This window comes from Syngnathus floridae, chromosome 17 (assembly GCF_059516105.1).
Source record: "Syngnathus floridae isolate MCC-2025c chromosome 17, RoL_Sflo_1.0, whole genome shotgun sequence".
NCBI lineage: Eukaryota > Metazoa > Chordata > Actinopteri > Syngnathiformes > Syngnathidae > Syngnathus > Syngnathus floridae.
The window spans coordinates 7,175,914-7,192,843 of record NC_142429.1 but is presented as its reverse complement, the minus strand read 5'-3'; the positions used below and the strand labels follow the sequence as shown (position 1 = coordinate 7,192,843).

Genomic DNA, 16,930 nt, shown 5'->3' with positions numbered 1-16,930 from the left:
GGCACATAAACTCAATCGATTTTGATTGACACTGAAGAGAATGACGTCAGATTGACGCAGGTTGTCGTTGATAAAAGTCGTTATTGCTGTAACTCAAGAATATTTCTGACACCGTTTTCACAAAATTGGCAGAATTATTTGCAGGAAGTACTTCAAATGTTCCCTGTTCTCTCTTTTTTTTTGTTTGTTTTGTATTTATGAGTTTAGGCTGATATCCAAGTACAAGTTGCAAAAAGCTAAAGCACCTTTGAAACCTTGCGATGTTTCCACTTACCGTGTAAATATACCGAACAAACAAGCATCAAGGCTACACATTATGAGATTTATTTCTGAGAATCTCTCCATCAAAACGCAATTGCGAAATCTCCCTCAGTTGTTAAATTTCTAAACGTATCGACAGAAACAGAACAACACTGCCATGCACTGGTAAATTGGCGAACAAATTTTTTTTTAGTGGTCCCAAGCTAGCTGAGATGACCCATTTGTGACAAGTTACAAATAAGCAGGTAAAAGTGTGTCGTCGGGGAGGCCATGAGAATATTATGATGTGTGTTAACAGTCAGTAGCCCAGGGCTGCTGTTCCAAATATAGACAGAAGTGTAGGTCAATAAAAAAAAAAAAAAAAATTAACTGCACATGTGGGGTGATTGGAATGTTTTTAACTGTTTCATTTGGGAAAAACACTTGTAAGATAGGCAGACGTCTCGTATCAAAATAACCCATCGCAAAATATTTGTGTTTTGTTGTCTGACTCATTCATCCCATTACAAAGGTGTCAGCCGATACAATCACAGCATAAATCTTAAAACTATTTTAGGATATTTTCAGCTTGCCAGTCTGGCAAGATGTCAGTCTGTGAATAAATAAACAGTTAAGGATTCTTTCGTTCCATCTTCCCAGACAACTTCGCTTTCCCCTCAGTCTACCCTTGAACTTGGCGCTTAAAATTCCCAGCGGACAGCTAACGTTACATGGCGGAGGCTCCACTAACAACAGGAACTGGGCAACATGTATAATAAATATTAGCTGGATTCATGTGTGGGATGTTATTCCATGAATATGACTTTTAATGCGAGAGGAAGATTTTTTTTCCTCTTCTTTAGACTGTAAATGATTTTGGACTGAGAGCCAAGAAGTGAGCGCCAATACATCATTAATCAAGTATTAATTTAATTATGTTTTGCAGAAAACAGATGTTTGGCCGTCTTGAACGTAGACTAACAAATGCGAAATCCGATTCATGAAACGGCACAGTCTGTTATTAAAAATATTTTAATAGCCACACAAAACAAAACCATGCCATTTTTTGTACTGCTGCAACACAATTAAAAATGTTCTTTTTTTTGGACAATCCACCAAAAATTCAAATAATTTGGACTGTGTTCCCATTTTTTGTTGTTATTACAAATTAGTCAACTGCCCTATTACCCCAAAATAATTTGAAAATATTTCAAATAGTCCTCTAATATAATCTTTTGCTCAACTACCAACCTAAAAAGCTTGTTTTGATAAATTTTCCAGTTTGTACCATTAAAGGTCAAGTAGCTAAAATCTCGAATAGTCTCGCAACCATAATAAAAGACATTTTCTTTATTCTTGTAAAATATCAATCTTGCCCAGATAAAGGCATTCATTAGAACAAGCGAGTACAAATAGTGTATCAAACATATGTAATGTACATTCCTGATATGAAAACAACAATTAACCACAGAATGTAACAATAATATGTACTCACTACATTTAATAGCATTGTGACTGGTTGAAATGGAAAATATGACCTCAGTCTTGAAATAGGCAAACACATTTAATTAAGTGTTAATTTCACAAGTTGAGTAAAAAAAAAAAAAAACTGTGCCTTTTAGATACTGTATATGTGCTTATGATGTAATAAACATAACAGCCTGAGCCATTTTTAATTATTTTTTGGAATTTATGAAACATTACATTTTAGTGGTGGCTTGAGAGTAACCCAGTTTATTTTGGCAGGAATAAGATAAATAATATAAGTAAAATGGTGCGCAGAGTTTCAGTGTGTATGATTTAATTAGAATTTGTGATTTTGGTATTATTGTTCGTTAACACTCAAATGATTTTATGTCGAACAGTCCACAGTCATATTTTACACAAGCACTCGCTGTTCTTCATACTGTCACCTCCGTCTTGCTGTTGGTGACCAAATAGGGCTGCGGCGGCAAGAAGCGAACGTTCTGAACTTCCCTCCCGGTGATGCAAAGTTTAGTCGGGCCGAAGCACCGCTTCAGCCCCAGCGTGTCGTTGCTCTCCCAAGGTCTCGGCGTGGCCGGGCTGGAATGAGAACCGAAGGACAACGACTGGGAGCTGCTGTAGCTTCTCGGGTATTTGTGTTTGCGTCCGCTATGGTTGCTGGACATCTGTCTAGGCGGGCTGTAGGGGTTTCTGGGTTCCGGCTCCACGTGTTCCATTGGAAGGCCGCCCTTCGCTGTTATTCCGCTCAGCACTTGGCGGCGGTTGATGTAGAAGCTGTCGTTCGCTTTTTCTGCTGACATATCGACAAAAGCAAGAAGCATTAACCAAGGGGTCCTCAAATATTTGGACAAGATTTTTTTTCCAGTAGCTTAATCCGGTCCGGGTTTTCTTGATCGCCTCCTGTCCTCAATCTCATTAGCTAAGATCTGCTCTATTTTTGATCGTTCCTAATTATCTGTTTGCTTGAGACGCACTTCCGAGGAGTCGGAGGAGCTTCAGCTGCATGGTCCAAAACGGTCCCCGAGAGAGATTGTTCAAAAAGGAACACTGCTGGATGCTTATCGATATTGACGTCTAGTGTCCGACGTGTTTTGAACATCCTTTTTTTAGCGCCACCTGGGAAAGCGCGTCTATTTTTGGGCTCGCTTTAAGGTTTTGGCAATTGTCTCGTTTCAACTGCCGGTGTACGTCGGAGCAGTTCCAAAATGATCACTTGAGACGATCGACAAACACATCCTATAAATACATTTTGCTTCCTCTCTCTTCGGGCCTTGTTTGCCTATTGATTCAATGTTAAAGAAGGGAGAGTTCTAGAATCCTAAAAAAAACAACCAAGTGTCAAGAAACTTTGATTGACAATTTTTTTTTTGTAATAGTTGTCTGGAACTATTTTAATTAGCGTGAAAAAATGTTGTTTCTATTCTTACCAACAGCCTTGAGGGTGGCATACTTGTTAAAGTCCTTGATTGACGTCTGCGGTTCATAAGGGCTGCTGATCTGCTCCAGCAGTGCATAGGGCTCAGTTAGCAGAGGCGACACAGGCGTCGTCGTGTTGTTCATCTGGGGGCTGTCTGAAATATAAAAACAAAGATCCAATATTTGAAATGCAATACTTGTGGTTTAGCGCTCCGTGTACTCGAGGTAACCAAATAATTATATCCCCACCAACAACCGCCAATCTTCTGAGATAAAACAATATGTAGTACCAATATTGACCAGTGAGGGGCAGCATGGTGCATGCATATTACCAGAAATACAAATATTGAAAGTAAATAAGAAGTTGTAAAGGATGAAGTTAGGCTAACTGTTAGCTTAGCGGCATATTACCAGAAATACAATAATTGAAAGTAGGTAAGAAGTTGTAAAGGACGACAAAAAAGTTAGCTTGTTAACTTTTTCTTATAACTTATATTGCAGTGAAGGACTTGTAAGACATCAGCTCAGCGGAATGACTTTTTTTTATATTGTTTGCGGAATATACTTGAGCCTTTCTGTACATGCAGCTGGAGAATCGTGGCTGCTCTCCCAATCCTACACGAGACATCTGCGTAATTAATGGCTGTGCAGCAAATAAACGCTCCGTCGTGGCCTGGCACGACAGCGCTAGCAGATGTTCGGAAAGTCGCCGTTAGATTAGAGCGGGAAAGTTAGAGCAATTATAGGGGCTATTGCGTTTGAATTAACTGGGAAAAAAAAAAAAATCTACATCACTAGTTTCTTAATTCATATAAGGTTCTTTCCCTCATTGTCATCGCCATTTTTAGAGGTTTACCAACTTGAGTCGGCCTTTCCCTTGCTCTTGGATTTCTGTGGAAAAACAGATCATTAATCCAGAATGAGGTTAATGAGGCTCTTATTCCCCACTGGTCAGCAAGAGACTTTATTACTGTGCTAATTAATGCGCAAGAAGTCTCAAATCGCCAACTCCGTCTCGCCTTACGATGCACAAGACGGCTTTGACGACCAATTCCTCGGTAAAATCAGTTAAGTGTTAACCAATCCATAAAAAGGGAGTCCAAGGAAAAACTATTAAATTCCATGTCCTTTTGCTCTTGAGTTTTTCTTTCACTAAACTCATTTGTGATCAGCTCATGGCTTCCAGCCTTGACTTTGGACTTAGTTCTTTTCTGGTCTGTGTGAAGTCAATTCCCTCCAAGCTTTCGAGCTCCAGTACATCTATCTGACCTACAATCCGACATGCCAGAGGCGATGGTGATCAAAGCGCCGACCTTAGGGCAATCCCCGGCCAGGTCGTTGTGGTTTGACACAACACAACATTGCTTTGTCAGGCAAATGTCTCCACTTGTTGACCTGCTTTACTTTCATACAATTAAAGTAAAAGTGGGCCAAAGTCATTTTGTGTCATCTACTGCTATGCACATGATTTGACTCAGGCCTTGTTACCCGTTCGAACGGAATCTTTGAAATGTGACAGACACCGCACCGTTCGATTGTGTGACTCGAGATGGCCAACGCTGCACGGCTGTGGTGGAACCGAAACTGACAGAACCATGAGACAAAAATATCGATTCACCCTTAAGAATCTCGCTAAGACTGTCGTCATGGGAACAACAGTTGTTGTCTGGATAATTAGGCTGCGCTGCTCACCTTCAACGGCTTTATGGCGACAAACAATCAAAATTGTGGGAAATTTTAGATCGGCTCGTCTAATCATTATAATTTGTCTCGACAGATTATCCTGAGCAATTATCCAAAGGTTTAGGGTGATTAAAAAAGTTTTTACTCCGAAAAATAGTCAGAGTTTGAGACAAATTCTTGTGAATGTCAAGAGAAATTTGACTCGTGATGTGAAATGGAATGGCAGTGATTATAAAGCGATCCGAAGTTTGTGCTGTTGCTGTTGCTACTACTCCGTCTTGTTCTATGTCTTTTCCGTAAATCAGATTCCTTTTTGCACCATGCTGCCTCTCACAGGTCAGTATTGGTACTACAACAGCCATCTGGACGCTATAGATAGAGCAATCAGATTTTTTAAGTAATGAAATATTTATCCAATGTCAAAACTATTTTGAAATTTGTTGTCAATAACACTTACGGAGACTGTTTATTGCAACTCTTGTCTGCATGTTCTCATAGTGCAGCCCCAGGGTCATCTCGTCTGTATGTTCAGAGGCGGGATGACGGGTCACATGTGCCAAAGTTCTGCAAAGATGATATAAATACCCAAATACAATAAATGCTTGTTGAATTTTTAGGTGCAATCATGATTTCAAGATGACTGGAAATTACTTTGCTCTCGACTGTTGTGGCTATAGCGCCACCTGTTGCTTTGGCATGCACTTCCCAGCCTACTATGCTGCAAAATTTATTTTTGGCCATTAAAGGCAAAGTATAATTTCAAAAGTTGTATAAAAAGTCCTACTGTGACCTGTTGTCTTGGTTCGGTCGCTGTGTCTTCTCCAGCCCGAGCTTGGTGAAGATGCCAATCAGCGCCACGATGGCCACCAGCCCGCAGACGACATACACGATCATGTTGGTCTTGTCCTTGGTTGAGTCCTGCGCCACGTCCACTTTGGACGGCGGCCTGCCTGTCATCATCCACGGCGGCGTGTCGTAATTCTTACAGGTGGTCTGGTCCAGTCGGGAGCTGCGGAAGGCGCAGCAGAACCTGAAGCCGCACGTGCCGCAACAGTACAGGTAGTTGCCCGTCTGACACACGAACGGCGGGTCCCACTGGCCCATCACGTCGTAGTAGCCGCGACATTTGTCCTCCGTGTGCGGGATCTCCGTCACGCCGCTCGTCGTGGACTCCGCCGACTCGTTGTATCCGCTCACCAGCACCAACTCGTCCGCCGCGCGCTCCACCTGGCCTTCCACGTGCCGCACGCTCACTTTGGCCAGGACGTAAGCGAGCAGCAGCTCAGCGCCGCGCATCTTGCCTCACTTTGTTTTTCTTTCCCCTCCACGCTCACATCCTCCGCGCTGAGAGCCGTGCGTAAAAGTGCTTTGGGTGCAACTTGCCATGCGCCAAAGCACTACTTCCCCTTAATGCGATGTAATCTGGTAGTTCCAGCTCTCGAGTGACAAGACGGGGTGAAAAAATGCGCCGTGCTGGAGGTCCTCAGCCTCTTTCAGGCTGCCTCTCTCCAGCACTGAGTGGCAGCAGACAAAACAAGTTGGGTGAGGGAAGACGCAGAAGAGAGAGGTGCTCTCTGTGTGTACGTGAGAGAGAAAGCGAGAGAAATGGAGAGAGAGAGAGAGAGAGAGCGTGCTTTCAAAATGCTTATTTTAAGGAGCTGGAACAAATTAACAGCATTTCCATTTACAAGAGGATTTAAGATACTTTGTTGTGGAATAAATTAAAGTTGTATCTCAAGATATTACCATTTTTCTATACAAACAGCATTCTGTAATGTACATTTCAGACTTCTCGCAAAGGAAAAGGAAAAGGGTGGAAGGTCACTTCAAATTAGTTAACAAACTAGTAACCATATTGACACCATGTGACAGTGATTTTGCTCACGCGTCTTCTGAAAAAGAACCGCAACTAGTCAGCGGTTTATTTTTAGATAACTTTTTTTTTTTCTGATTGGAGAAATTATGCCTGCCATCTGCCACTTGAGAAATGGCTTTTTTGTTTTTTTGCGTTTTTTGATGTTGAATCATCTTGGCGGTGGGAGGTTACTTTTATTTACAATTGGCCACCGGGGGACTTTTGGCTTGTTTCATCTCGCTACGTCTTCTATAAATAGTTTGACTTCTCTAAGGAGGAAACTTTTTGAGTTGCTTTCAAGTACGAACAGCTCGCTCCCGACTGCGAAATGGCCACCTGGTCAAATAACAGACATCTTAGCCTTGAGCTAGCTAGGCCGTGTCAGCGTCGCTCACGCGGGGACGGCTTTGTTACATGAATCAGAAACGTCCGCGCCATGTTTACGCCCCAATTACCTCCATCAAGATATTTTTGTAGTTGATAATGAGGGTGGCAGCATGAAGACAACTTTCCTAAACAAATAAGCTGAATTTTGCAAAGCTTCCATCTACACTCGCTAGCTAACATGCTAACTTAGCTAACACATCAATAAAAAGGCGGGAAATTAATTCAACTTTTTGTTTAAAATATACAATATGATGTTTTAGCTCCTGGTGAATCACTTAGAGATTACAATGTGCTCCAACTAATATCTTAATTTGGGTTACATCACACCCTTTAAAGTGCTTTTTTTGGGTACAATTTTCTACTAAATTGCAGTGAGAGCATGACAGCTGCATAAAATGTGCGACAGGCGTTGGCGCGGGATCAGGTGGGTCGACCAGAGTGCTGCAACACACACACACACACACACACACACACACACACACACACACACACACACACACACACAGAGCGTAATTAAATGTGTGGGGATTTTCATGTAATGACTTACCATTGAATAAATAACATCTTTTCATTTTTACAGTCCACAACGGTGGAGTAAATGAAGGCCGTATAGACAACGATGAACGTTCAACCTCTGCGTGACACGCTCCGGAAAACTTTGATGCCGTCGACGTGCGGAATATTCATAACTTTCTGTGATCTCAGATGAAGTCTGTTTTCGTTCAAAGCTAATCTAACTCTGCTCATTTGGACCGCTATATTTATCTATTCTTTGAAAGCTTTTAATACCAGCGCAGGGAAAAAGGTTGACAGGAAGCTGGTCTTCAAAAGCGTTAATTTACAGAATAGGGTCATAATGGGCACATCCGCTCTCTAAATAACTGCACGTGTTTTCAGACAGATATATAAAATGACGATGGATGGACTTCCTGTGTGGTTGCATGCTGACACTTCCCCATTTTAAATGTCACTGTCCATTGCACCGCATCATCTTCCATTATTTTATCTTCAATGGGTTTCCGGGGCGCTTGTTGGACAGCTGTTGAGTTAAACAAGCTACTTACTTACATAACATGCTGCTTCTTGTTTTTGTTTGCTGTTGATTACTAAGAGCTTTTTTTTTTTGCAGGTGAATCAATAATGTCTGGCATTCCTACATCAACGTATTTGATGCAAGGATAAAGCATACTTTTTTTGCCACACTGTGCAATACTGAATTCAGTTTTTGTTACCATGACAACCCGGGACAGAGTTAGGGTGTTGTGACAAAGTAAGGTCTACTGAGTGTTCTATTCATTGTCGTTTCTCACCCCTCAGCCCTTCATCACTCAGCTGCAGTTTCCAGATATTTTGGCAATTCCTGAAGCAGATCCATGTGCCAAACGTACGCCTCGTGTCCACAACACAAATATTCAAATATGTGCCGGACGAGCTAATGCTAATTTGGAAAAAAAAATGCAGCTCATGCTAATGTGCAAAAAAAAAAAAACTAGAGTTCTATATTTGAGCCTTGATATGAAACTTCAGAAATCACAAAAGTTTTCCTTAGTTTTTCATCTCACATTTTAGAGTCCTGTTTGTATTCAAGTCATTAAAAAGTCAATTTTCCATTATATGGCCCCATTGGATGACGTCCAAAGATGAGCACAGAAGAAAAGTGCCAGTGGCATAATTTGCGGACAAATGATTGCGAAGCGTTCGCCGGCAACGCTACACACGCTGACATTTTTCCCTTTTGTCTTCCTCTTCAGCGGGCACGCAATCAAAGAGGCGGTAGAGTGCAGGGGAAACGTCGTCATGGTAACAGAAGAATCAGCCGCGATGACCGCGAGAAGCGAGGCGGGCTTGATCCTCCATGATCTGCTACCGCAGCTGAGCATCATTACGATGAGACGGACGTCTCGCACAGGTAGGGCCCCGGTGGGCTTTGAAAGGTCACGTGGATTTGCTGGCCAGACATCTTCATAACATCTTTTATTTCACTTATTAAATTATATAATAATTTTGGACATATTTATTGGGCGATATTTCAGTACAGTAGGCTGCATCCCTAATTAAAAACAAGACAATTTCCTAAAATACCTTTAAATATGTTGAGAGCTTTTCGTCCGGAGGTCACAATGGGAAAAATCAAATTTTTGTGCCCAAAACATGGCACGTGAGAAATAATAATTCGAAAAAATCGACAGCTTTTTTTAAATACAGAATTTCCAAACAAAAAATGTTTATTCTCAAATCCTGAAGTGTAATTATTTTCTTTCTAGTGGCGAGTACAGTGGAAAAGTTCAATGTCACTAGCACCCTACAGAATACCCCCCCCTCCCCATGTCAGAGAGCCTCTGCTTATTTCCTGCGGCCGCTTTCATGCCTTCACGAGTCTCCGGTGTCTTGTCAGGCTCATTATGGCGAGAGGAGAGTTCTTTCCCCCTCTCAAGACGTGAGCTTCACAGGCCATAACGAGCCTCCATGTCTGCACTCTGCACTCACACGACTTGTTTTAACCGGGAGTGGGGCCAGCCCAATTATATTTCAAAATCGCTGCACAATATAGCAAATCAAGGCGAAAATATCATAACAAAAGGAAGCAGGTAAAGTGAGGTCAAGTTAGGGTGACTTTGAATAGTGTCCTCTAAATTAGGAGCGCTTCAAAAAGTGACAGAGGAGATGTCGTTCAGGTCTCGAGGCCGGGAGATGTAACGTGAAACACGGGTGCTTCGATCAGACCTATTTTCAGACCACACTCTTACCTTTTTTTTTTTTCCGATGGGGTCAAAGCTGAAGTTGTGGAGTACCTGACCCCCCCCCCCCCCCCCCCCCCCCCCACACACACACACACACACATTTCGGGCAGCTAAATGAGAGCTCTTGGGAAGTCGCAGGTGTTCTCATCATCAGCTCCAAATGGAATCGGAAAACATGCAGATTCATGTGCAGCCTTATAAATACATTTTGAATAAATTAATGATATTTCCAATAGGGAGCTTATGATGATTGCACACACACGCACACACACATATATATATGCACTGGAAATGAGAAATGAAAACCACATTCCATTTATTGAGAGAGCAAAAAATATACATCTCACAGTGGCTATGTAACATCAGATAGAACCAAGTTAAAAAAAAAAAAAAATCTACATTTGAACTCGCTTTTTTTTTTTCAAATGTGTAATAATGACATCTGAGCAACCTTGTACATTAAATATTTTATAAAAGACTCATTTAATCTACAATATATATTTTGGGGGGTATCAAAATTGAGCATTACTGCCTGTATAGAGGCAGACGTTAGATGAATGCAAATGTTTCCTTATAATTCAATTTATAATCTAGTATCAACTTTCATGTCCAGGCCTTTTGCACAAATATAGCATAAATGAATTTCAATGGAGGCGCCCCTTATTCTGGCCTATTCTAATAACGCTCTTAGAGATTTAAGAACATCTTGATAATTTCACATTTGACAATTGCCTGGTAAAATCAAATTATCTCGCTCTGATGGCTTCATGAAAAGATTTTTTTATACGTGGGATGGAGAAAAGGTAATATAAAAAGACATGGACTCAGATATAATTTTATGACACATATTCCCATAACAAAGGAATAGATGGGCTCGAGTTCTCAAAGTTGTCAATGCAGCCTTCTGTCTTTGGCGCGCCAATGCTGACGAGCAGTTTTACAAATTTTGCTGACTCCTTCCACATGTGTCAAGCATTTCAAACTAAGTGGTCAGCCCTTTTTTTTTTTATCACGAGAACTTTTTTTTGGAACCATTTGAATTTGGGAAAGTTAGTGCAGTGGCCCGAAGATGCAAAAACATTATTTCACAGTAGAGGGCAGCACTAGTCTGTACATTCTCGCATTCTGTTATATTAGGTGAGAGTTTTGAAAAGCAAACTTTGAGCAACTATTTTCTCAGACAGCTATTTTATCGCTCCCGGGATGGATGTGTTGTTATATTTTAGCTTGACCACGTTTTTTATTGCCGCCCACAGCTCCCAAAATAAATATTCAGGGTTAGAACTATGTATCCTTTTTTGTTTACATATTGCAAACCACATTAGAAGTTCTTCAGATTCTTCTGTTTGTCTCATTTTGGTCATGTTTTTAGTTATTTTGCGGCACAGTGATATATTAGTGTTGTAAACATCATATTGAGCCTTTTTAAAATAATTAGATCCAAAGTAAACCATCATGTTTTCAGACCTTCAGTGTTTCCAATGAAATAATCGGTTCTGGAGTCAAACTGTATTTTACCGTTATTGAATGAAAGATACAAACAATGTCTAAGGTCATTAAAACTTTTTTGCTCCGGGAGATACAAACTTCAGGGAGTTATATTCTCGGCTCCACGATGAATATATTTTCTTAATTGAAGAGAAATATATGGATCGTAGGGGTCCCACGGTCGCCCTAATTCGTATGACATAATCTGTTTGAGTCATCCCAAAGAATCCTGACCAAACTGAAGTCGATTTTTTTTTTTTTTGTCTGTGTGGACAGGGAGGGAATGCTCCCATAAGGATAGCTTGTGGCCTTTGCACGCCGTGATGCAAATGCCATGTGGGTGTGGGATCTGGGCTCCACTCACTTTGGGCCTGAGTAAATACTACAGCCATTCCTGGCATGGTTGCATATGGCGCAGGAAGGAAATGTCTGTAATCGGGGGAACTTTGACGCTTTCCCATAGCTGCTTCAGGGAGTGGGTCGGCAGGAGAGCGATGACAAAGTGGCTATGCACGAGCCCTTCGATATATTTCATTTCGAGTCTGCATCCTCCTGAAAGATGTTTTGTGTCTATGATTCTAAGGAGAAATTTGGAGATAGTTCCCACATGGGACTTCAAAACATCTCTCCAGGGGGCCTAAAATTATATTATTTCCTGCTTTTCAAAGGACCAAATTATCTTTTTCCCCAGCACACAAAACATGTTAAGAATGTGTCAATAGTCATCAAGTTTGAATGCTTGCATGCTATGTCACAGCTTTTAGTTTAAAATTGAAAAGGCATTGATCTGAGACAAGAACCCTGGGGCACTCCGTTAAACTTATATCCTATAGTAATTAAAGCTTTTCATTTTTAACATAACTAAATGTATTTTTTTTTCATCAGCTGTCAGTTTATCTTAAGCGAGACATGATCATTTACATTTATTTATATTGTGATTATAGCTCACCGGATTAACGTTGTTGAGTTAATGCTGTTTTCCATCGAACGTTAATAATATCTTTTTCCTCTGCCTGAATAGAAATATGGGTTGAGGGGAAAAAAAAGAGCCCCTAATTATACGCTCCGACAGCTTTTTGCACCATAATTATCTATCCTTTAAGATTTGTGAGCTTGCAAAATATATATTTCAAATGGACACTTAGGGTGCTGGCCTGGAAACAGTCATTTCTATATATTTTTTTAAACCTCAGAAACTGCAGAACACATTTAATGTCACGTCAGAACCTCTCCTGGCCTTATGTAAACCTTCCCCTTGAGTCAGCAAAAGCACATGCCGGCTATTATAATATCCTTTAACGTCAAGTCTAAAACTGCTTGGTCGTCTAGAAAGTCATCATTGTAGATCCACTACTTGTTTTTTTGCCCGTCGAGTTCTGCCCAGCAACACGAACAACAGCAGTATTAAGTCGCGGCATGCCGGCAAGCACATATGGTTATTTTCATCTGTTTGTTTGCGAGCCCACGTTGAGTCAAGGCCACTCGAGGGTTAATTAGGGCTATGGGAAAGCTACAGTCTGTTGAAATCTGGGAATGTTGGGCAAGTGTGAAGTCGTCACCCACTCTTTGGTGTCGCCATAATCGTTTTATTTGATTTTTTTAAAACCCTGAGCTATCTAATGGCTATTTTTAGCTGTGTGGTTTTTGTTTGCCGATTGCTTGATATTGAATCTAATATATAATGTTAAATATTCGTTGTGGGTCATAAAGAAAACTAGCCTCGTGTTGTCATTAGGCAAACTAACAATGAAGAAGTAGGAAAAAAAAAAAGTTGCTAACCATACATGGTTGAATACAACAATTTCCTGTCCTGGCTTTGGTGACACGTGGGTATTTAGTGATGTAACCCCCAAGGGCAACCCTGGCTCTGATTTTTTCCAAAGCTGTGTTTGAACCTGTGGCTCAGGTTCTGCTCAAGCTTCTGTCAGTCAAAGCAGCTCTGCGTTGGCACTTGCACATCTGGGAAATGAATTTTTGAAGATGACTTCAAGCACGCTCAATTGGACTTTCATGTCTGGAGGAGAGAAAAATGGTTTTGGATGAAGACACTTCGCTTCATGAGAAACTTGTTTTCCTAGTTGCTGTTTGTGTTTATACTACAGAACGGAGCTTTTGGTAAATCTATATTTTTGACACCCAACATTTGACAATAGAAAAACAGAGTGTATTTTTTAGAGTGTGAAGTGATGTTATCTCATGAAAGTTGTTAGTAGTTTTGAGATGAATAGCAGGCAGCTGTGCAGAGTGTCGCTTCAAAAGAACTCTGAAGGGCCCACGGGGATTTTCTTCTGGCTTTCCCACCATTTGCACGGGTTTACATGAGCTGCAACGGGAGTTGAGTGCGAAGAAATTGTTACAAATTCTTTCAAACACATGTCTCCCCTCGCCTCCTTTGTATACATTTCATATTTAGTAAGAGTCAATAGAACCTCCAAGGTCCATAATTAAAATAGAAAAAAAACCGACAGAGCTTAAGTTTGATCATAATTTATGTGCTCATCCCTAAGAGTTGAAAAAGTTTCTACTCAAGCATTTTTGGTTCCTTATCTCCATCCAGGTGCTTTGTGATGCTTCCAATGCCATGACCCAGACTTTTTACTACCTGCATAAAAAATAAAAAAAAACTGCAAGGAGACATTGTACGTCAGGTTTCATGACCCGTCAATCAGGGAGCCAGAAGTCAAATCTCATAGAATCGTGTTTTTTGCCAACAAGGATTAGCATCACGAACCTCTTGGACTAGGCCAAAGCTGATGCTCCTGTGAATCTTCCTAACCTTCTCAAGAAGCCACCTTGGAATGAATACAGTCAAACCGCAGAAGGAATTTGCCAGTCTGGCTTTTATTTTAAACGTGAGCTTAACGTGAGTGCTGCGTAGCCTGACTCTTTGATTACGGTGCACCTGTATGCGATTACCACGTGCCAATCATCGGGCGCCATCGGAAAACCGACAGTAGCGCCCCGAAAGCTTTTTAATGCAGCTTCAAAAAAAATAAAATACTGCAGTAAATGATTTGCAGGCTACACCAGCTGCTTACTGACTAAAAACAGGCAGTTGTTGAAAGTTGTTTGGAACAAGGCTTAGGAAAATAGACAGAGCCACATGCTGCTTCACCAAAACAATGCTGTTGGTATTGACAACGCCCCACCAAATACATTTTATCGTAAACTAACTGACTGTACATCTTAAAAATGAAAGGTCTATTTAAAGACTTTGAGATGTTGATGTTAAAGAGTTGAGATGCGTCACGTTAAACTACTTCCTTGACACCGATTACTTCTTCCCTATCAGCCTGGGATTTGGCGCCATCTTGTGGCATCTTGGAGCATATAGCACAGATATTTTGAAAATTTCAGCCAAGACAGACAAATAGTGTGTGTGGGGCGGTTAACTTTACTTTGGTTAGTTTTCTTCCCCCCTACGCACATATTAATATTTCAAGAATATTCATCTTCACAACACTTGGCCGTACGAGTGTAGCTCAACTTCCCAAATCTGATGTCATGTTTGGAATGGATGAAACAGCAAACTGGTCGAGTTGTTGCGAAACCACAAAATCAGCACCATTGCGCGTCTGTGAGTGTTTTCACTGTATTAAAGTCGCGCTTTAGTCAAAAACATCTGGCCTGGCGTGCTGCAGATGGAGGCAATAATCCGTGTTGTAATCATCAAAAGCTCCACAATGACTTGTCGCAGTTGCAAATTAAAATTCTGTCACGTCACTGTGATCGCTTTGTTCTCTCCGTTATTTAGTATTTAGTCAACTGGAAACTTAATTTAAGCCAGAGGTTGAAAAAGAGCAAACGCAAAACAGATTTTTTTTTTTTTGGAAGGGGGCTTCGACAGGTAAATAATGGCACTCATTGAGTTTTGCTTCCCGAGCTGATTAATAGGACATGTTTTTCCCACATTCCTAATCCCCCCCGCAGAGCTCAGGTTGTTAACCATTATTTCATGTAAATAGGGACTGCTCATACTTCCGCTAATCCCCCTCGACTTGAACGGATGCCCCCGCTGCGTGACGTGCACGTTTCCTGAAAGCAAACGTCATTTGTTATCAAGTTGGCTCTCAGCGCTGGTCCAGCATGTGGAGGCCTGTTCACACATATCGCAGCATCAAATTCAAACCACGATTTAGAAAGAAAAAAAATGTAGCAAGCAGTGAGAAAGTGTCTCTAGAGCCATCCCGGTTCCCCTCAAATTAGAGGAACTCACCTCAATTAGTCTTTTTTTTTTATCTCACTTCCTGTTAGCGCGATCATTAGCATACCACCTCCACACTGACCCGTTTGGGTTTACTTCTCTGTTACGACTTGTAATGGCGATAAAAAGCGGAAGGGGGGAAAGAAGTTCATCATAAAACATGCATAGCGGGCACATAAATTAATAAAGACAAGTTAGAAGATAAGCTTCCCCGTCCCCGAGGGCTTGGTGTGTTTACTCATGTCTTTGTTATTTAGGACTCCATCAAGAAAAAACAAGACTTCTCATGAGAAGTGTCCACTATTGCGAAAAGTGCGGTGCGGGTGAGTTGAATGCGCTGTGTGAATGCAGTCAAAAATTAGCCAAATCAAATAAATAAAAATGAAAAAATATATTTGTAAAGTAAATCGAAAAAAAAAGCTTTTTTACACAATACTCAATAAATACTCTTAAAAAAAACGAATATATCCGAAACTAAAAATGCAGCATTTTCAACAACAACAAAAAATCCAGTAAAACTGAAATAACTATAATGGAAAATCCAAAAGTCTTGCATGCTCTTAGGGAGTGTTTTCATTTTTTTTATATTTGCCCGTGCGTTATGTTTAACTGTCCTAAAGTCTGGCCAAGCAGCCTTGAGAGGGTTAACACGAGCAGCGCCGATCCCTCCTACTGATTTTAACTCACACACACTGTCAACACACACTTTCTCAGCTGAGCCACAGAGGAGGGGGTTCGAAGCCGCCAACCCTAGCTGTCCTTGGCTCGGAGCTGAGTCTGGTCTACCCCGGACAGCTGCCGCCGTGTCGCTCCATGGGACTCCAGAGGTGCCCCCCCAGCACAGCACCCTCCATGATGGCCTGCCTCCATGTGGAGCCCCCCTCCATCTGCACAGGCAAGTTCAAATCAAGTAAGTCCTGCTACTTAGTACTTGTTGATATTTGTGAGGACAATATTGAATGATGGCTACTTTTGGGGGGGGGGGGCTCAGTAAGACACCAGGAAGTGACAAGGCAACGCTAAAATTCTTGGCATGGTAGACATCACTGTCACTGTTGTGGCAGAAGAAAAGACAAACATCTGAATGTGCGTCAAGAATGTGCGATTTACCGGATTGTAAGTGTTAGTGGAATTCTGTTTCCACACGGGAGTCGAACCCAGACCTAAAAAATTGTATTTCCAAAATGTCGCTGTATTGCTACTCTTTCTATGCATGCTCCCTCTAGTGGTACATGAGAGAATCACTCCCTGAATACAGTTCTGTTGTATTTAACTTGAGTATGATTCTTTTTAAAAATATATATGTATAAATATAATTTATGAAAACTTTACATGCAATACAGATTTAAATCATTAGGTTAAGGGCTACAGTAGAATTTTATTATTTTGCTCTAAGTGCGGCGTTAACATTCAAACTGTGAAGAATGTTGT

At 41.1% G+C, this 16,930-nt stretch overlaps 2 protein-coding genes across 13 annotated transcripts in view; one reads left to right on the top strand and one right to left on the bottom strand.

The window, feature by feature from the left end:
- Nucleotides 1–16,930, top strand: part of mrtfbb (myocardin related transcription factor Bb) — a 28,946-nt gene that overhangs the window by 3,390 nt on the left and 8,626 nt on the right. For 3 of the 10 annotated variants that reach the window (XR_015853556.1, XM_088358811.1, XM_088358814.1), the window contains exons 2-5: nt 5,650–5,883; nt 8,384–8,450; nt 8,818–8,975; nt 16,214–16,409. Coding sequence is in view for 9 of the 10 variants with exons in the window: in XM_088358811.1 (XP_088214937.1) it covers nt 16,313–16,409 (97 nt within the window). In the remaining variant the exon portion in view is untranslated. Of the gene's footprint in view, nt 1–5,210; nt 5,884–8,383; nt 8,451–8,817; nt 8,976–15,758; nt 15,823–16,213; nt 16,410–16,930 lie in introns of those variants that run through there. The other 7 variants (XM_088358815.1, XM_088358821.1, XM_088358812.1 and 4 more) reach the window with 7 other exon arrangements.
- shisa9b (shisa family member 9b) lies at nt 1,257–6,372 on the bottom strand. 3 transcript variants are annotated; one of them, XM_088358826.1, is made up of 4 exons: nt 5,609–6,372; nt 5,282–5,388; nt 3,153–3,296; nt 1,257–2,515 (listed from the first exon to the last, which is right to left on the bottom strand). In XM_088358826.1, the coding sequence occupies exons 1-4, from the start codon at nt 6,118–6,120 to the stop codon at nt 2,142–2,144; spliced, it is 1,137 nt and encodes a 378-aa protein (XP_088214952.1). In that variant the 5' UTR covers nt 6,121–6,372; the 3' UTR covers nt 1,257–2,141. The 3 variants fall into 3 exon arrangements, with proteins under 3 accessions (XP_088214952.1, XP_088214951.1, XP_088214953.1); XM_088358825.1 differs by having other exon boundaries at nt 1,257–2,518; nt 5,609–6,371; XM_088358827.1 differs by having other exon boundaries at nt 1,257–2,518; nt 5,615–6,370.